This window comes from Falco punctatus (assembly GCF_963210335.1).
Source record: "Falco punctatus genome assembly, chromosome: 3".
Lineage (NCBI taxonomy): Eukaryota > Metazoa > Chordata > Aves > Falconiformes > Falconidae > Falco > Falco punctatus.
In genome coordinates, this window is record NC_137582.1 from 28,878,475 (window position 1) to 28,900,444 (window position 21,970).

The window sequence follows — 21,970 nt, forward strand, 5'->3', positions numbered from 1 at the left end:
AAGAGTGGTCAAGCATTGGAACAGGCTGCCCACCAGGGATGTGATGTAGTCACCATCCCTGGAAGTGTTTGAAAGATGTGTGGATGTGGCACTTAGGGACATGGTTTAGTGGTGGACTTGGCAGTGTTGGGTTAACAGTTGGACTTGATGATTAAATATTAAATTAAATAATTAAATGTCTTTTCCAACCTAAATGACATTATGGCATTATATATAGCAGATATTTAGCATATATAAATACGTACATTAGAACTTCTCTCAACTGCATCTTTACATTGCATTAAACCTTGATTCTGCAGGCTATTTAATTTAACTAGACATGTCTGACTCCAGGTGAACTTTACACATGGACATGAAGCTGTATGACTTCTATGTAAGATCAGGGTTTTACAACAACTTTTGACATTTAAAGACACCATTTATTATATATTTTTCAAAAGTGGAGATGTATTTATCACTTCAGTGTGTGCTGCAACATGAAATGCAAAATTTTCAGGATGGTGCCACTTCTACCCATATTTAGCTTCCCCTTGGGTGTCTATTAATATTTCTGTGTTTTTGTACTTTTTCATGATGGCAGCAATAGAGAAAACTATCAAATACTATAGGTAGAAAATCATTAGATTTGTTTCCACAAAATAGCCAAGAAATTGCTGTGTACCATTGACAAAAGGATTTTAAAATGCCTTTCAATGTTAAAAGAGTGATAGAAATCAGGATAGGCCTGGGATATTTCTATTTGAACACAAATTGCATGAAGGCAAAACTGCAGTTTTGGACCAATTTTTAGCACACTTTGACCTCCAGCTGCAATTGTAAGGCAGCTTTTTCTAGTCATAACATGGACTGTGCAGTAGGAAAGATGGCATGGGAAGAAACAAAAAGATTCCTGACACAAAAATCTATGCTATAGTATTGTATATACAACTCTACAACCTATATTTTGCAACTATGAAAGTGCAACTATGCTTTCAAATGGAAATGAGGCTGACCGCAGAAAAACTTCCAAAAGCCATAGCAAAGTCTATTGTGTATAGATGCAGTAAGATCAGTAAGTAGTGAAGCTTGCATTAATAAGTTCATAAATATTTTATTGATTAATTGACCACTATGTTTACATTTCTTGCCATTATATGGAACTACAGAGAATTATATCCTTGACAAATTAAAAACATGTTACCTGCATATTCTTAAAGAGCTTATATTTCAGCCAGCAATAAATTAATTGGTTTGGATAAGTCTTTTGAAACAATAAAATATTTTCATGGGGTATTATCATATCTAGCCATCTTCAGATTCATCCTTATCAGTGTTAGATCTAATTGTGCATTACCCAAACCAAACACGAGTCAGACTGCAGCCTGCTTTTAATGAATTTGTTTGTTAATTGTTTCAGCACTTGCTGGATTAAGATTTCTGGATCTGACTAATTGCCGAATGACAGCAGTGAGAGCATTTCCTGTTGACTTCAAAATGTTTTGAGTTAGGCACCTTGCTAAATTCTCTTATTTAATCAGTGTCCTAACATCTCTAGGTCCATGGTACTGCAATTGCATTGGACTGTGTGCCTGTGATCCAAATAAAGTGCAATCTCTGTAATGCAGAAAACCTTGCTTTCAGTGTTAGCTTTCTCCAGGAATGTGCATGAGCTAACTTGCCTGCCTGTATCAGTTACAGCAGCAACCATAAGTGCTAAGAGAGAAATGTTGGCAGACCAAGGATGGACAAACACCATCAGGTCTGGTTCTGACTTGTCATGCAGCACGTACAGGTCTTCCTGTGATCATATTAATGTACATTAACTCAAGATTTCTTCTTTACTTGAGTACAAGCTGTCTCTTATTTCAGTTAGGCACTGTGAGGTTTGGATCAAGGTACTGCGTGCCTACAAGTGACATACATGGTGCGCAAACCTCTCTTTAATGCTATTCCACACCAGTGCATTTCAATGCTATGAACTTAAGAATGAGAAAAAAAGATTTGTGTCACAATACTTTTGTTGATATTGGCAAATACTTTTGATTCAGGTGCATTCTCCTTGAGTTGCAAGACAGAAATAATAGAATATTCAAGAAACAGAAACTCCTAAAAACTTTTCAGAAGTCCTCATTTTCCTGAAGACAGATTTCTGAAGACCAATGGAATAATGTTCTACTTTTACCTTCCGTTGGAATACGGGTGATGGTGTTGACTGCAGTAGAAATAAGATTGGGATCCATACTTATTTATTTGTCAACAGCAAAAAAAATTAATTTATATTCTACAGCTTTTGAGTCTTGTTAGCAGGATTTACAATGCAGGGGTCAGAAAGGGTATGAAACCACCTGCTGATGTCTGATGAAGTCAACAGGAACCCTCCCAGTTCTGTCAGATTTAAACTATGGCATACACTGCTTGCTTGATGAGCCAGATTATAGATCAGTGAACTGTTTTTTTATTCCCAAAACATCCCCAAGCAGCAGCATGGGAGCAGAAGCAGCCTCTGGTGAACTTTTATACTCCCCTCCTTCCCAGATGCAAGAGAGAAAGGTATAATGTGGGGAATTTCTAAACTGTTAGCTTATGCATATTTTTTCAAGATAAACGCTCAGATTTTCAGCATTTAGAAGCTGTTGGATTTATGAACACTGAATTTGAATTTCTTGAGAAAGGATTTACTTACGTGTTTTTTAAATTGCTAAGAACCTCAGTAGTGTGCAATGGCTAGGTTATAATGATGCAATGATTATATTCTCAAAAGTGGGAAATAACATTTTGCAAAAGTTTGCATGCCATATCTCATGGAGAAATAATTGAGGCAACAGTGGATTCAACCCGTGTCAGCACAGATTAGTACAAGCCTTGCTTTGTGGTTTTGTCTCCCTACAGGAAGAATACTTAGCCACAGATGATATGCTTGTGGACTACTTCAATGAATTTTTGAGTCTTCCAGTAAGTGCCTTACAGAAATCTCTTGCAAAATACAAGAAATATCTTACTAAGATTAATAGTAAGATAATTCAACTTAGAATATTTTGCATTTTGCCACTGGGTAGTTAAATGGCTTTTACAATATGTCTGTAATTTAATGGCAACAACTCTTATTGCTCAATGTTATTTTCAGTATCAGGAAAAAACACCTAGTATCTGGGCTTCTGGGGACATGTTTTCTCTTGCAGATTTATGTATTTAAATCACAGTGCACCAAACCAGTATAATTAGGAAATGAGAAAGACGCATAAATACTTATTAAAAAAGTATAAGGAGTGCACTTTTATTCCAGTACCACATGCTGACATAACAAATGTTTCTCCTTTTGCATTCTTCTGGTAACGCACTCGGTGATTAATAAATATTCTAGCTCAGGAACCAACTCAGTTTCTCTTCATGGCTGTGAAGGTCTCAAAGTTGGCACTTCCCTCTTCTTCCGTTCCATCTGCATCTAGAAGTATGTAGCCTTAAGCTGTGTTCTGTGTGCTGATCAGGTTGCAGTTAGACCACCATACCCAGTGCCCTGTATTAAATCTGTTGCCCTGCGTTTTGTTCCTTTTCCCCATAAACTACCCTGCCTCCCCACACTCTCACAAGAGTCATATGTACTATCCTGCTCCCTTAATGTAGCAACCTCACCCAATAGTATTCATGGCCCTATCTTCATTCTCTCCATCCCTACACCTCACACCCATACTCCCCTGCAAGGTGGCTCAGACCTTTCCACAGTGTCACAGTGGCTCCTGTGGAGTCTCCCAGTCAATCTACCACAGAGCTGCCCCACAGTCTGTCCCCCTCCTAAAGTACTGCAGTCCGACAGACTGTACTACGACAACATATACCCATTTCTGCAGTTTGCTTGGTAGGAACCATCACCAGCATTAGGAAAAGGAAGAATATTTCTTGATGCTTCTTGGACCTAAGACTGTGGTGCAGCCTCTTTTGGAATAAATTCAGTTAGATTCAGGCTTACTAAACTGAACATAGATGTGCTCTCTAAGACAAACTGAACTAGATATAGATGTGCTCTCTAAGCCACATCACAGATTTGTGTAAAAGTACACATAATGGGAGTTGCAGAACTAAGGATGGTAGAATGGTGTTCTAATGCCCATTTTTTTATCTTAAAATAGAATCTGGAGGTATCAACTTTACATCAGTGTGGATTTTGTTCATAGCAGTGATACTGACCTCTTTCAGGAGCTCAGACTTTCACCACACTGCCAGATTTTTTCAAAGCTAGGGAGATACAGATGGAAGAAAATTGTGGAGAGAGGACTGTGTTTTTTCTCTCCTTTTTTTTTTTTTTTTTTATTCCCCTTGCAGCTGCTTTAGGATGTCTGCCTAAATCCGAGCCTAACTACATAGCTTTTAAACCCAGATCTCCTTCCATGTGCCACGTTGTTCTTAGCACAGGGATACCATCCTCCACATCTCTGCTGCTTATTTGGAAATGATGCTACATTTTTTCCCCATATCACAGAGGATCGACTGGGTAAGAAGTTCAGCCTACTTAGTCTCTGGGTCTCCTTGGACATGCACAGATTCCAGGATATCTATTAGAGGCCAAAATTCCTTGGCCTCAGAGGGCTCCTCAGCCCACAGTCCTGGAACAGCTCAGCATCTCTGAACCACAGCAATTGTCCAGGTGCTCCTTACAGCTCTGGAAGCCCACAGAAAAGAATTCATGGACACTCCCGACTAAACATGGTTTTACACTGGTAATCTTAATAGGTTTTTAACACGACACATGATGTCTCTTCTATATATTTACATATATTTAGGAAAACAGATGCTCTATTATCTATTTACCTGTAATGTTCTCATAATTGCTTTTGTTTTCTCATTGGTCTTTTCCTGAGGATTTACCCTCTTCAGGATTAAGTTATATTAATGCCTTGAGTTCTGTGGTTTGAATACCTTATATTCCCAATTCCCCTCTCCTTCTCAGAAGGTTTCTGCTAAAACACTGCATTGAAATTTCCATTGCTTTATTCTTGTTGTGCTTATACACTGTTGCCTAGGAACAGTATTACCCAGGTGTGCTAGTAGTTAGGCAACAAGTTAAACTGAAAATATTGTGTGACTTGATACAAGAAATCAGGGGTAGCGTGTGCTTATTTTAAGAGACTGCCGCTGTGTTGATTTATACTAATAGAGTATGGAAAATTGTAACACTGGGGACTTGCTATAGCGGCAGCAGATTTTTTTTTTCTTTGATTTACAGTATATCCTCTCAGAGATTCTGTTGTTATAATAATATTCAATACAATCTGACTTGAATATCTAGGTACTCCAAAGATCTACATACTGTAATGGAGGATAGTCTGTACAGAAAGTATTTCTGCAAGATAAAATAATACAAATAAACCTCATGAGGGCACTTGTTGCCCATAATATGGTGATTTCACAGTAGCAGAATTCAATTACATGACACACAAACAAGTTACACCTTCCTTAGTAACTAATCTAAAATGAAAGATTTAAGAGAAACATTGGTCTGGATACATTTCCATTTCTAGCTGGTCAGGCATCCCTAGAATTCAAATCTTTCATCCATGTATTTGAAACATCCCAGAATATGTTTAGCCAGGAGTGAAATTTCAGAAGTCAGAAACTGCCATCCAGCTCAGTGTTGGAGGCTTCAGAAAGAAAGCACAGTAGTGTCAACTTGTCTCCTGCATGCTGCAAGCTGCCTGCTACTCACTCCACTCCAAGTCCATGCTGGGGCCTTACCCCTCATATTCCAGTTACCAGTGATCTTGATGAGGACACACTCCTTATCTTTGCAACCTCAGGGGGTTGCACTAGAAATAAAAGACCTAACTGCGTCTCAGCTGAAGCATATTCAGGAGATGACACTCTTCATTTCATAATGAGTCTCTGGCTGTGGGTTTCTCTTGCAGCACAAAGCTATCAAGTAACCACAATTTTATCAACTTCAGATTTGAAGACTACTTATTTTGAAAGTCATTCTCACTATAAAAGCTCTCCACTGAGTAGTCTGGGATCCAGGATTTGATGCAGGTGATGATTCTGAAAAGAAACAAAGCCCAAGTAACAAAGTTTGGGCCAATCGGTCATTCTGAAAACAGAACTGTCCTGAAAACCTAGTGCTGTGGAGAGTAAAACCAGACCTGATCTACGAGAAGCAGGTGATGGAAAGTGCAGAAAGCAATCAGCTCTGCTGCACAGTTCAGGCCCTTCTCTGTTTTGAAGATGGCTGTGAATATTTCAATGCATCAATTTAAGGCATGAACGTGTGCTCGTTAGTTTCCTCTTGTCTTTTCCAGCTGTGTGGAGGGAGGCTGCAGGTGCAAAAACAACCTCCCTTAAAATGGCTTTTACATGAGAAAGGCTCTACTTGTATGTTATGTTGAGACTTATCCAGGACTAAAACTTGCTTGATATCTTTGACATCCAAGGAAGCAAAAGAAGCATTCCTGACATCTTATTGATAGTGACTTTTCTCAAAATGCTCTTCTCCTTTCTCTTAATTAGGTTGTGGTATGTGGTTGTGACTTGTGTCTTATCAACAGAAGGGAAATCCTGGACTCGTTAAAGTCAATGGGAGAGTTGCCATTGACCATTGTGTGCAGTGTGAATTTTCCAGGCACTTGATAGAGCTGCTCAGATTCTCTTCTGGTCTGTGCTCTCACTGACGTTTATTTATGATACACACATACCCATCTTAAGGAAGTTTTGGCAAAGCTCCTGGATGAGGTCTCTATTCATTCCCACCCTTTCAGGGCCTTAACCTAAGAAGCGGCCAAGCTGTGGTCACTCTCTTTCTCTTGGGATCAAACTACATTATTTGGGGTGGGATGTGGTGAGCATATTTACACATTTGTTAACTGTATCTGAAGTGAAGTATATCTGAAAACTGTTAAGGCAGAGAACAGTGAGATTTATATGTCTGATATCCTGGCAACACGGTGATGGATGCTGTTTTGGTTTCTGTTTTGGGAGGACTGAGAGAAATTTGCCTTCCTTTCAGTTAAGTGTATAACTTTAGGTTTCAGAACTATGTATTCTATTTATTCTTCAACTGAAACCATATTCAGTGTGCACTTGATGGCTAAGAGATTCTTTGCTGTCAAAAATGTACATGCAATTGTTTGTTTATTTAATAGTATTGCTGTACCACAGTCTGAAAACAGCTTTTTGTTGTTTGCTTGGAGAATTTTTCTGAAGCTGAGATTACTACACTGAGTTCATCGGTCATACTGGGTTCAAGGGAAGAACTGCCTGAGTGAAATAGTTTGTATACAGTCTTTGTTGGTATTCTCAAGTCCTTGTTGATCCTATTTATTGTGCTAAATCAATAATGTATGAAGCCCAAGCTTCAAGGCTCCTGCCAAACCTGATTTATTTTTTCTTAATATCTTGAGGTATAATTTGGCTCTGGAGTTTTCCCTCTCTGTCTTCAAAGGATCAAAAATTGTCCCAAACTAGAGAAAGAATGATACACTTAGTCTTTGGTTAGTGTATTTTACTTGTCTGTAAAAAGCCAAAGCACTTGCCAAATGTGGGGTAAGAAAGACATTTCTTAGTATATTAGATTGGCACACATAATTTTCCCCCTTCCTTTATAGTGTAGGCTGTCATCCACTCCTTAATACAGGCATCTTCACTGAAGAGATTCCTCATTATTGCAAAGACTTAGAATATTGGTGGTGTCATAAACCTCTCTCATTATTGTCCTGTGAAACATTGTAGGATTTTACAGCACTTGGCTTCAGTGGGAAAGGTTTTATGTTTACTACAGAGTATTGAACAGGGTTTTTTTGTGTGGCTTGTAATGTGTGGGAATGGTTAGATCGTGCGTTTTGCTCCAAAGTTCTTCACATACTGAAAGGGAAATGGATTGACTGATCCTTTCTCCTGTACTGTAACTGGGAAAATGTTTCCTACAAGTAATCAGGTTAATTATTTTTGGTTTTGTGTTCCCATCTGATTTTTGTCATAACATGATCACTTTTATTTTTGTGGTGGGGATGAGTTAAGGTCAGGACCTGTTCTTTTGTTATACTAATAAAAACATTCTGATTTCCCATTCTAGTTTTCTTAAGTAAGCAAGTAATATACACTTGTCCAGAAAGGTTTTAACTATTCTAAAATGCTTTTATATGATAGTTTGATAAGATGCTCTATCTGGTAGAATTTGGGTACAGAATCATAGATCACTTAGGCTGGAAGGGGCTTTGCGGAGGTCTGTAGTCCAGCTTCTTGCTCAAAGCAGGGTCAGTGCTTTAGTATAGAGATCAGGTTGCCTGGCACTTTCTCCAGTTGATCTTGATAACCTCCAACAAACAATTCCATAGTATCTCTGGACAGCCTGTTACAATGCTAATCATCCCCAAATTGCCTTTTTTTCTTATATCCATTTGAGACCTCTATTGTTTCAGTGTATGACCATGGTCTCTTGTCCTTCCACCGTGTACCTCTGTGGAAAGCCTGGCTGTAACTTCTCAGTAACCCCTTTGTAAGTACTGTAAGACTTCTGCTAGGTCCTCTCTGAGCTGTCTCCATGCTAAACAAGTCCTCTACCCTCAGCCTCTCCTCACAGGGCAAGTGTTCCAGCCTCTGACTGTCTCAGTGGTCTTCTGCTGAACTTACTGAAATATATGAACATTCTTCTTGTACTGGGGACCCAAACCTGGGTGCAGTATTTCAGATATAGTGTTACTAGTGTCAAGCAAAGAGGATCTGCTGGCTGCTCTCTGACTGATACCAGAAGTATGCATGCCTCCTGATGTTCTTGGGGATAGGTAATTATACCTTGGTCCAAAACCCAAAAGTCTGGACTAGAACCACCTTTTTCAGTCAAATATGTAGCGTATGAAGTCTTAATGTTCTTCTCCCATCAGTATATGCTATTTTGTTCCATTAGTACATTTGTCTTATAAATGATTTGTAGTCGGGCTCCCAAAATAGCAATATACTTTACATTTTAAAAATCACCACTAACATCTGTTTCACTACATTAAAAGTTGCTGTATGTTTTCTGTTCAGTTAATTAGAAAGCATACTGAAAAAAGTAGACATAGAATAAGTTACAAAGGATTAAGTAAAAGTAGATGTGTGTGATAAACTAACACTTAGTTTTCAAGTTGAACAACATGGAACTAAAATAATCTGGTTGTGTCTAGTCATGCAGCCCTATATTTTGGAATTTGGACTTTGTTTGCTTTTTTCCACTAGCAAGAACATTTCAAATCTTAAGAGACTGAGGCACCTTGTTTCTTAGTGTGCTTTCTTCTGTGTCTTTCTTCAAAACATAAAATAAATAAGAATACATTTGGAGGTTATTAAGGTTGCACTTAGTCACTTAAAAGCTGGTAGCAGCCCAAATTAGGTTTGAAAGTAAATGAAATGTACACATAGCAAATTGGGAGGAGGACTGAATGAAGTGTAGAGAAATCCACTACACATAAAAGGCTCTTTAGACTGCTGTTCAGTACATCTGGAGAAAAAACACTAAAACCTGCAGAGTACCCTGGAGAAAATTAATGCCAGAAGAGGCACAAGGTGTCAGAGAACAAAAACCAAGTCATGATTTCAACTGAAGTTAGGTAACTAAACAGAGTAATGCAATTCGATGCCTGGCTCTAAGCAGTGACAGTCTGATGTCATAGGCACGAATCATACACTTAAAGCTCTCACATGCTATGTGCTTTGCCAGGCTGAGTCTCCACAGTGGGAAGTTATGGAATAAGCAGGGAATGTTGTAACCACATGTTGCAGCCACATGGTTCGATCCTGGGCATTGCTCTAAAAGACGTTGATCAACAAGGGGGCTTCAAACAGAAGCAACAAAATAGCTAACACTGATGTGTTTACTTTGGAATTAAACAGGTGTGAAGAAGAATAAAACTGGCCTGTAATATATTTTTATATGTAGCGTGTATTCAGCATATCTAGTATGTATATGAATTATGTCTATGTGTGTGTATATATGATATATGAAAAAGTTCAAGGAAATGAAAAATTCAGTGCTTGAAAAAATAAAATAATCTTATTAAGTGCAGGGGAACGACAACTGTACAAACACCAGGTGGGATCCTGTCTGGAATGAAGCCAAAAAGAATTTTGGCACTAGGTCTGGATATGGCCAGGATTTTCTTCAGGTCTTAAATACAACATACGCTTTTGTTTTCCAGCTCTGTGCGGAGACGCTTATATGCTCTGGTTGTATATAATCTTGTATTCATAACTGTCTTGGGTATCCCCCATTACTTCTATAAAATCCATCCGTATTTTCTTTCTTCATTTCAAGTAAGAGAATTTGAAAGATAGTCTTTTAGGGAAATACCTAATATGAGAGGTCAAAAGATGAAAGATGGCTTTGTTTTGATGTGTACACAGGTAATGGGTTTTTTGGAGTTGACAGAAGTTACAATTAGCTGAAGTTGAAATTTGGTCTACCCCATGTATTACACAGTATCTGTCTGAACTAGTGATGTACAATAAAACTTACTACAGGCCATAGGTTTTGGTAGGTGTTTGACCTACAAGTAATAACATGGCGAAAAGCCTTTCCTACATATGGAAACCTTCAGATTCATCCTCCTCAAATGCATCTCACATTTAAAAGGTCAGCTTCATTGTTAAACTTTTCAAGCCTTAATTGTTTGTGGTAAAGAATGAGAGAATAACATTGGAGATTTGATCACATAGGTAAGTAGTCCCCTGCAGAACAGTTACTGAAGTCACTGTGAATTATATATTCTAAACATTTGTGTACTGGATCTATTATTTGCATGTGAAAAAGACTGGTCTGTGCTCTAGAATGAGTTAAATTCTTGACAATTAAGCATAGCTGAGACAAAAAGTAGGAATGCTTTGGAAAGCTGTACAGCAAAGAGACTAAAGAAAGGAATACAGAAAAATTACTATTTCAGACCCTGAACATAAGCTACAGCAGGCAAGAGAAAGAAGCCTTGTAGTACCAACTTGTGTTCTATAGGATGCTTCTATACGTCAAAAAGTAACTTTCTTAAATGAAAGAGTTCCCTTTTCTTTTGCAGACTTTTGTCCAGCCAGTTAAGTTTAACTCTGACTTTGGGGTTTTTGAAGTAGTTAATGATGCCCCACAATGCCTGGAAAGCCAGCTGAAAAAAATTCTACATGATCAGAAACCTCCAAACCCTATTTATGATGTTCTAAGGAAAGCAAAGAATGATGGGCAGCTCTCCAAAATGCGCAGCACTTCTCCAACCTTCTATATTGATCCAAATTACAACACTCTGGTAAGCATCTTATAGCCCCTGATTTTATATTTAGATCTTACTGTAGAGATACTGGCAGTAGTTATTGTTGTGTTTGGCTTGGTAGCTTGGGAAAAATGTTAATTTATGTTAGGAAAACATAATGATGGGCCAGATTATGCCCTGCAACGCACATGTGTCTAGCAGACAAGTGAATGGAATTACAGATGTACATCCTGTAGCACAGAATTTTGAAGATTCTGTAGGGCAGGATTCAGATGTGTGGTCTGAATATTTTTTAATATTAAAAGAAAAAATATTATGACAACAGTTACTTTAGTAGTGATCCCTGGAATGTGCAAATTGACTGAAACTAATGCATCTCAGTCTTTCCTTATTAATTAATTTCCTTGTGTGGCTATGAGCTCATCTGTGGTCTGGCAACACATAAGTCTCTCTTCCATTAATTCCCAAAGGATTTACATGGTTAGCATCAATTGAAATGGCCAGAGAAAATAATCTTTGGCAACAAGAAGGCTAAACTAATGGAAAGATAGGTTGGATTTTAGAAAAAAAATCCTGTTTCAGACTTGCTCAGACAGTATCAATTTTGGTTTTCTTACCTGTTTACTTTCAGGGCTTTTTTCAGTATCAAATTGGGCAAGTTAAAATCAGGAGTTGAAGCACCACATACACCTGAGAGGATACAAGATGGTGAAGTTAGTTGTGGGAGTTTACCTCTAAACAACAGCTTTGAAGGAGAAAAAGTATTTCACTGGGATACTTGGTTTATTCCTTTCTTGCTTATTTTGCATTGGTGTGACCGATGTGACTTCAGTTCATTTCATTCAAGGCCAGTCTAAGGTCTTGCTACATTTTCAGAAGGGGCTGCTCTGTATTACGTCATAGCTGGAAAGCTGAGGGAAAAGCAGGGAGTTGTAACAGACTGCTGCTTCGCCTAGTGCGAGCTTAATGATTTTCAGAAAAGAAAACAGTGTTGAGAGAGAGGTCAAAAGGCAATGATGATTAAGAAAATGATAGTAATGTGAGACTGTAATTATATGTATCTAAACTGGACAAATGTTACAATAAGACAAGGCTCACAGACACCTTTACTGTGTCAAATAATTATTTTCACCAATACTTTGCTTGAGAGCAAAAAAGCAGAAGAGCTAGTCTGGATTTCTTATTTGCTCTCAGGATTCAATAGAGGAAATATTATGTGCTTGTGCAAGTGTGGTTAACCTTGCTCTTGGGGATAACATCACATCATGGCAACTGTGAATGACCCTTCTTGACAAATTCAAAGTAATTTCACTATTACTTACATCTTTCATGTGGTTTGAAGCAACAAGGCTCCTGTATTATTTAAGAACATTTCTCTGGGCCATTTTCCATAGATCGGAAGCACGATAGCCCTTTGAGGAGCTGTACGTTTCTGTACACTTCCTTCTCCTTTTGAGGGGAAAGGGTGATATTTCTCATTTTTGATTCCTCCTTTACTGGACAGGTAACATAGATGCATTACGCAGCTCAGCTTGGTATCTCAAGGTTGAGCTGGAACAAAAGGCCTGCAAAACAACATACCAAAAATTGTTACTGCCACTACACAAGGTGAAAGAAGGCAGCTTCATTCATTGTACTACGCTGTGACTGAACCAGAAGAAGTCATCCCAGACCAACTGCATCAAGTAGTTCAGTTCAAATCAAATAGGATTTGATCTTTCAGGCACTGGGTGATGCCGCCTTGTTTGATTTGACTGCTTTCTTTACACTAAAGAGATTGAACATTACATTGCTACAAAGAGTTACCTTGAGTGGCCATCACTGGCACATTACTAATGAAAATGAGCTATAACTGGAGAATCTCAGTAGGCCCTTCAGGCTACAGCCTGAATTAAAACACATCTTCCCTAAGAAATACACCTAGTGGTATTTTTCTCTGTATTTTACTTCCCTCTCAGACTGTTACAAATTTACAGGTAAGAAAAAGTTCTCTGCATGTGTGCATGCATAATTGCAAATTATTGATATGGAGGTAAGTATCTTCTTATCGGTATTCAAAATCAACATGGTGTAAAATATATTAAGAAAAAACCTGCAGAGTTGGGTAGAATTGATCATAACTATGGAAAGAAACTGGCTGGCATCCCACATACCTTACTTCAGAGAAACCCCAGTTCAGCAAAGCACTTAAGTATGTGTTTAACTTTAATCAAGGGAAGTTAAACACATGCTTAAACTTAAACACGTGCTAAAAGCTTTGCTGGATTGGGTCCCAGCAAGGCCTAAGGCTGACTGGGTAAGGAAGCTAACCAAGGTAACAAACCCCATCAGATTAAATGTAGCATCTTTCTCTGTGGAACGAGAAAGACTAGAGATTCTTTTGTTCTGATACTATACATAAATTTGTGTACCAGCCATGTACAGATGTGAACATGTTATGAATCACTCAGATAAAAAACTGGGCTGTGAGTCAGCAAATACATAAATATTAAATGCCAAAATAAAGAGACAATCTTCAGTATTTCAAAAAAGCTTGTCTGTTACCAAAAAGAGGCATACACTATGTGGTTGGGAATAATTAGCCTCCATCTCCACAAATTACATTGTATGAGCCACTGCCAACATAAGCTTTCCATATTTTGAAATATTTTCTTCTCTCTAAATGAAACCACCCACTTTCTGAGTAATTCAGATTTTTTTTCAATCCCCTACAGATATATATGAGGCAGAAATAACCCTTGTCCCTAATGGATTATTAGCTCATGGAAAGAAAATTTAAAATGTAATCTGCATAAACCGATTATTTGATATAGCAAGTAGCATCCATCCTTGCCCAAACTTCACCTGTTTTTATGGACAAGGGGACTTACTACATTCTTCCAAATCGTCAGTCTTAACCACTAAAAGGAAAAATGCACCTCAGATAAATAAAACAGGCTATCCCCTAAGAGTGGAAGAAATATGCTCTTAAAAAACATGTTACAAAGTGTGCTGTGTGTCATTTCTAAGGGAAGTATCTATGGATCACTGTGGTTTATAATGCTCTCTGTGTGAGACCCTAGGCATAGTTTTTTGGTTAGCTGGCTCTGTGTAGCTCACTGCTCAACACCTCCCTTTCACACCGCAAACCACTCTTTGGAGGCATCTTCCTTTCTGCTTTGAGGAGGCACTCAGACAGACCTTCGGAGCAGAAATCTGTTACGGGCACGACTCATAACACACTTAGGTTTCCACTATGATAGTTACTGTATGCAATGCAGTTATGCAATGCTGCAGCATGGAAGTGGGAAAGGTGGTAACTGATTGGCTTTTTATTTGTTCAGTTTTATTTTTAATATCCACAGTGCTCTCATTCTGGGGGATAATTTAACATAAGCATTCCTTATTCTTTGAATTATTGAGGAAAAATGTGATAGTGTTTGTGTGTAAAATGCGATAAAGTCAGAAAAATTAGCAGTTTCCTATTGCAGAAAATTTATGAGCATCTAATTTGTATTTGGAACTGTACAGTAAAAGCATGATTCATACACACATTATTTCTGAAGGAAAACCAGCCATGATTTGTTTAGAAAACTGCACACATAGGTGAAATCAGATTTAGACCTTTTTAGCTGTTAATAGGAAAGCAAATTAACTCAATTGTCCCAGCATGATTAAGGCTAAACTGGATAATAAAGGTGATACTCACTGTGTATTTGTCTTCCTGAGACAGCTTCTGTAGAAGGGGGGTGGAGAGAATCAGTTACATGGCAAACAAACCAAGAAAGTCAAGAATGTTGCAAAACTTTGGCATTTCTTTTTAATAGTGTCTTGACCGAGAACAGGCAATTCAGTGGATTAAGAAAGAAAGGCTTCCAGCATTCCTAGAAAGTGACTGTTACTTTGAATACAGGTATTGCAAACTTTTACGCTGCCTTTCAGTTTTAAATTTGTACATTTTTCTCTTCTGTTTAATTTACCTTGACAGTACTCTTAACATGTTTTCTCCCACCTCTAGTCCTGTTTGTTTAATTTTAGAATTCTAGTGACCTGGATAAAGACTTTTATCACTCATAATTCTGTAATTTTCCTTGACCATGAGTTACATACTATATCACACTGTTACAAAGAGAGTAAGGATGGGGTTTACTGATTTCTAAATGTCTGTTCCACAGAGATATCATGGTAGCAATACATCTTTCTCTATCAATATGTAAGCCATATAAGTGGAAGTTATGAATCCATGAAATCTATTTGGAAAAAACAGCCAGTCCTTTTTATTTCAATTATTAGTTTTGTGTCTTTGGGCCCAGTGTCAGACTTCCTTTTGCAAGGCCCTTTGTGGGATGCTGTGGCATAGTCAAATGATTTACACACTTGCTATATTTTTCCAGATGTCCTTTCAGCAGATGTTCAGGAGATTTATTGTACTTTTCGGGAGGATCTGCCTCTACATTTCTTAAGGTTATGTCTGGATGCTGATAGTTGTGGTGTGTTTCAGAAGCCCTAAAAGAAGAGGCAGCCTGGTAGTGCGGTTCACAGAACTCATGTTTGCTGATTGTCACGACAGACTAATTACTGGGGTATAGATATCTACATTAAAAATTTCAAAATATTTTTAACTTTCAATATCCCAAAGACCGCACTTTTCCTCCATCTCTGTTAAACTCTGGAATGTCTGGGACAGTCAAGGAGAAAACCACGCAAAGAACAATCAAACCATGAAAGAATGCTTTATTTTACCTTGAGTAGCAGTCTGCTTTACAAGTATCTGAGCCTTACGAAACACTAGCTTTGATCTTCTGCTATAGCAAAGTATTTCTTTGATCAAGCAGAGTTACCTATGAATATTGGTAAAATACTCAAATACATAAAACTAAGTTGAAGCATGGACCTAATTTCCATTGACATCAGTGATTTAAGTGCTTTCCTGAATCAGAATCTAGATAAACTGAGATGCTAAAAGGAAAACTTGCGTTTAAAGGTGAAGACAGCCTAACCCTAGAACAAAATGCTATTTGCCCTCAAATATGGGGGACAAACAAAACTGGGCATTCATTCATGGTTGCAGGCTCAGGCACAGGCTTCTTTTTCCCTTCACATGCACCTTGGTTGGTTTTGTACTGCTTTCTTAGTTAAGTTCTGCTCCAGTTATTGCAGTTCTAAGACTGCCTTTCCTGAACACTGCGAGGTTCATGCGAACACAAGGTAGCACTGGCATGCGTTTCAGTACTATGAAGTCCTCATACAGCAGCCAGCTGAATATTATAGTGCCAGCTGTCTTGTTATCATCTGAAAGTTCAATTAGTATGATTGCTGCTGTGCACTGCTGCTGGAAGATTGCTTGTATCAGGAACAGGAAATAAAGTGCCTGGTGGTGAAACAGGGCTTCTGCAACCTGGGAGAATATTTCCATTTTAGTGATTAAAACGTTCAAGGGCTTCTGGGCAGGGCTTGAAACTGCGTAGATACATGCGAGGTCATCCTGACAGAAATCGGTTTTACTGGTAAAGCTTGATAATGCAAAGCAGGCCACCATCTGTAAAGCTGGTGGACTATGGAGTGACAACATTGGCATTTACGTATGTGACAGCAGGCGAAGGGTGAAATAATAAAGCTGATCATTAAGTTCTCTTTAACAATTTATTTTTAGATTGATCATATTTTTTATTGTCTATTCTGGGGAAAAATCAACTGTTTATCTGATTAAAAGCTAAAATCAACTATTTTCTTGTCTCAACATTTAATTTCAGGCTGGCTAAATTGATATCACAGGTAGAATGGAGCAAGACTGGCATTAGTTTCATTATAGACAGTGACTACTATCCCTGGATAAGGAAGCAAGACCCAAGTTCTCCCCCTCCTGAGGAGGATGACATCTTGTTGACTATGAAGAAGTTCTACATATCACTTGGCCAGGTAAATAAGCATGTTTAGCGGGTGTAACATCAAGAGAGACTGAAAGTATTGGGTTAAATTATTGTAACTGAGATCATAACGTAATTGGACAACTGATTCTCTGAATATCCCTTATTTTCAAAGCTCTTTGTACTATAGAAGAAGGTTAATGGATTGTAATAAAGCTTAAACAGAAACAGCGTTAACAGTATGCTCAGCAACTGTTATACAGCTCTCTTCACTGGGAGCTATAACTACAGAAATCTACACAGACTGCACAAAATGCCTATAGACACTAAGCCCTCTGCTCTCAGAAACACTGCAATAAATAGAGAAATTTGAATTATTCTATGACATTTCTTTTCCTAGGCTACAGTTTCCCAGACAAAGGATTGGTTTACATTAGCACAACAAAGTGAATCCACGAAAACTACAGATTCATTTACGGATCCTGTAGCTTCTAGTCAAATTCAAGATATTCAGCGTTTGCCTGGGCAGCATGAAAGAGACAATTCATTAAGTGAAAACCATAGCCTTCTGGGTAAGTAATAGGGGCTCAGCCGCAGTATTTATAACATAACTCTGACTAGGTGGAAAGAAAAGGCATTCCAAGGAATTGCTGCTAACTCCACTTACTACCTTCTGAGTATCACATGGAACCTTAGGCTGCAGACAGGGATTTGTTTCTTTCCATAGACACAACATTGTATCAAAATTAGAGCTAGTAGCCAAGTAGTGTTGTGGTAGTAGAAGCCTCTTTTCTCACGTATTTCTGTCTTATAGGTATCTCTAAGTTTCAGCCGAGGTTCCCCGCCACCCCCACCCCCACCCCCACTTGATATGTTTTGAAAGACTTTCTTGTCTGGATTCTTTGGGTATTTGATAATGTATGATTTGTACTGCAGCCATTTTCTTAGGTTATTTATGTTGGGCACTTAAAGGCCCTTTGGCTGCCAGTTTTTATGAATCTTATAGAACATGGTTGCTTGTGACGTTTGTCTGTCTGTCAAATTTAACTGAAATTGTTCAGCAGGTTTCAAAGGTACTGAGAGAACATACAGAAGCACATATGGACATACCTGATTGCATAGCCTTGCTCCTGCTCTGTAGGCAATAGCAAGATGAATAGAGAAGACTCAGCTCATATGTTAGTTCTCCCCCATTTTCATAAACGAAAACATTTTAGACTCAGTATTCACCTGGTGTAGGGGTCAGGCACTAGAAGCAATAAAGGGCATCAGCTGAGTTTTTCAGAGCCAATTATAAAGAGTTCAATAGCTGAAGGTATTTTCTTGGACAATCCCATTTGAATTCCTTGGTCACTGCTTCAGTTGCATCAGGGTAATCAATGAATATCTTGAGCAAAACCCTGAGACACTTGGCTTTTGATTACTCAAGAGCGGTGTACCTCTCTCCCTAATTGCCTCAGGTCTTATGAAATTATTCTTTATGGTTTAGTTTCACAGAGCCATTAAGAAGCTATAATTTTGATTGTCAAGTGAAAACATTTGAAATAACTTTAGAAATAAGAAAAGATATTTTAAATCACACTGGTATTTATTTTAACGTCAACATATTGTGCCATATGTACTTATACACAAAATTATGTAAGTGCAGAGCAGGGAATCTCTATGCCATATTCCTAATCCAAGTGTCTCTCTGTGACAGTGGCCAGCCCTGGAAGTGGCTTATTTTGAGAACAAGTTGGAAGGAATGTCCAAGTGCCACAGTCATTTATTGCCTGGGCCTTCATAAAGCGTTATGTAGACATTACAAATATGACTTTAATGGATCTTAAAAAGGCTTTAGCTTCTTTTCTATTACAGCCTTATGTACTGCATGTGCGCAGAGACTGTAGCAGTCTCCTCACTGACAATGTTTTGTCTTAGTGATACAACAGAGTATGAAAGCCTACATATTAGCTTTAATAAAATATAGAGTTCTATAGTTTAAACACTGGATTGATATGAAGATGTTGAGCCACAATTGAACTATGACTTTTTTTTTTCTTACTTTCACTTAGATTCTGCTGCTGTTCACAATATCTGAGTTATTCTGCGCAGTTTTACGGGGCTGACTTGTACAGTGACAGCAGCATTAACCTAGCTAAGCAGTATGTATAGTCAAGGTCATCTTTGCTAACATGCTCCAGAAGTATTTGATTTGCTGAAAGTCTGGCAGAAGTAGAAAAGATATTTGAGCAAGTTAAAGCAGTAAGTTTCTTTCTCAACAGACCAGGATGGCAGGGCATGCTTAATAGGATGGGGATAATGAGGAGTCAAATAAAAGGAATTAAGAGAAGTGTAGACCAAAAGACCAGGGCTGGTTACTGTTCTGAACTTGTTAGTTATGAAACATCTCTAAATGGAAAGGACTCATTTCTGGGTGGCAGACCAGACTGCAGCATTGTTAAATGTTTACAGAGCCCTTGACATAATAATTTGCTTTGTTGTCCTTCTATGTATGTCAAGATTTTACCCAACTGACAGAGGTCTGTTCGATGTTTTAGTCTTTTGCAATAATCACCGTAAGTAGACAAATAATTATCACTTACTAGCTTCCTCAGGCCTAAACAAAAAACAGTCCTGCTGCATACAGTGACTTTGATCAAACTATGACCAAATGCTCAGGAAGAAACCAGGCCTTGCAGCAGAACAAGGTGGTTTAAGAAGTGCTGAGGAGCTGGGATGCTCAGCTGAGTAAACAAGAAAATTGGCTCCAGGGGGAGTTGTTCCTGAACTCTGCTGGAATGCAACAGGGAATGGGTTTCTGAGTCGTGGGGCTGAGTTTCTAGCCAGATAGCAACAGCAGAAGTACCTCTGCTATTCCCTGCTCTGCAGTATGACATGGTCTGATTGTTCTGCAGCAGCACAATATAAAGACGTTGCGTTTTTTAAACTTGGAAATGTGATATGCAAGAGAACAGTCCTGAATCAAAAGGGTGTTCAATTAACTTCTCTGATTTAATTGCAGAAGCAGGTTCCCTGTCTAAGGAATGCCACCAATGGAGTTTCCTTTCCCCTTCAAGGACAGTATCAGCAAAAGCCGACATTATTAAGGAGACATCCAGAGAGGCTGAGGGGGGTTCTTCTGTGGCCATTGCTGAACCTCCTTCCCACACTCAGTTAAGAGTTTATCTAGACCCAAAATGGGACAATGCAACAAAAGAAGAGAATGAACAGGAAAGCAAAACTTTTCAGACACCGGAAGAATTTATCCCAGCTTATACTCAATTTGTAGCGAAGGAATCCATTTCAGAACTGACCCACCAGCCAGCTGCTGACATTGAGGGTGATGTGGATTTCCACAAACAGCCTGAAGAATTTAAACACAAGTTAGCAAATAACGTATATGCCTGTGGTACTGCAGAGTCACTCTCTTCCCAAAGTTCTTCTCCATTTACTGTCTTAGACTCTAAGGGGGATGTAAGTGAACAAGATATGGAAGAAGTAAGCTTGAGATTAAGTTCTGAAAGTGATGGGGCAGACAGCAGGGCTGCCTGGTGTATTAGTCACAGGACTTACGACACTGGCAACAGACATGAGTTTGAAAGATTCAAGAAGTTAATTAAAGGAACGCTTGGAGAGAGGTACTTGTGGCTCTGGATGGATATTGAAAGACTGAAGGCTTTTAAGGACACTGCAAGACAGCAAAGGTACTTCCATTATTTAACAGTTATTCCCATTGTTTTAATACGTAATTGTAACCCAGCTAGAAAATGCAGGTTTTGAGATTTCATAATAAACTGTAATGTTCGAATAGAACAGACACAATTAATCACGAGTGTTCTGACAAGGTAATTCAGGAATGACTGCTGAAGCTGATAAAACTTTTTGCAGAGTCATGTTTGCAAGGCTTACATGAAGTCAGAATTGCTGTAGTATTAAGGCTTTGTTTGAAAGAGATTTGGAAAATAGATGGCAACACAAAGAAAAGAACAAAAGAACTTAAATTCACAAGTAGGGCATTCAGTATGACAAACTGCTTTAATGAAAGGCTCTGCTGGATTCAAATTGTCTGTTCTGAGGCACTGTACATTTTACCTTATACACAACCTGTCTCTAATTTGTGGAAAAATTGTTTTGGCTTCTGCCACTTGCAATTAAAAACATGTTGCATGACAACAGTTTAACCAGTAGGATGAACTGTACTGGTTTCTGCATAGCATCTGATACATGTTTATGTGAATATTTTTGTTGACTCAAGGCAACTCAGTAAGATGAAAAAACTCTATCTGCTGAGCAGCGGAGACTTCTTTCTCGGTTCAGAAGTGTTACTCAGACTTGATCTACTGCATGGAGATCAGTGGAATATAAGGCATTTAAGACTGATTCAGCCTGAAGTACTGAAACCTCTACTTCTTTACTGGTATGAAAAAATGAACATGAATCTATTGTTTACAAATTTTCCTTTTCTCTGATAAGCATATTAGGTTTGTTTCATCTCACTTATCTCATTGCAATTATAGGAAGCAATGTCATAAATAGTAGCAGATGTTACCTCCGAATTTTTAACTGAGCCTAAAATACACTGCGATCTGCTGAGAAGCCGGGTAAATCTGCCTTATTGAGCCCTTGTTATTCTACTGCCAGAGCATCTGAGTTACTTTATGTATAGCTGCCTTGGATACCATTCAACTAAACTTTAGGCTGCAGGGTAGAGAAACCCCTCCAGGCACAGAAGGCCAATTCTGTCCTAACCTATTCCCTAGATTGCCCTTCTCGAGTTTCTGAGGATGTTCTGCATATACATCTATAGGGAATTTGACCCTGAAACTTTACTGTTCAATGTCTGTCATATAAAATGCCTTTTACATATTGACAGCTTAAGCAAGAATACAAATTCTAATGTGTTTCCAAAACATAACCTAAAGTTTTGAAGGTCTTGTCTCCTCCCTAAGGGGGATC

The 21,970-nt window shown here is 38.4% G+C and overlaps 1 protein-coding gene across 1 annotated transcript in view; it reads left to right on the forward strand.

Moving 5' to 3' along the window:
• Nucleotides 1-3,044: 3,044 nt before the first annotated feature.
• Nucleotides 3,045-21,970, forward strand: part of RGS22 (regulator of G protein signaling 22) — a 72,394-nt gene continuing 53,468 nt past the window's right edge. The window contains exons 1-6 of the mRNA XM_080380139.1: nucleotides 3,045-11,222; nucleotides 14,993-15,078; nucleotides 16,919-17,084; nucleotides 17,433-17,604; nucleotides 20,037-20,718; nucleotides 21,270-21,431. Coding sequence (XP_080236265.1) covers nucleotides 10,974-11,222; nucleotides 14,993-15,078; nucleotides 16,919-17,084; nucleotides 17,433-17,604; nucleotides 20,037-20,718; nucleotides 21,270-21,431 — 1,517 coding nt within the window. The 5' untranslated portion in view covers nucleotides 3,045-10,973. The remainder of the gene's footprint in view (nucleotides 11,223-14,992; nucleotides 15,079-16,918; nucleotides 17,085-17,432; nucleotides 17,605-20,036; nucleotides 20,719-21,269; nucleotides 21,432-21,970) is intronic.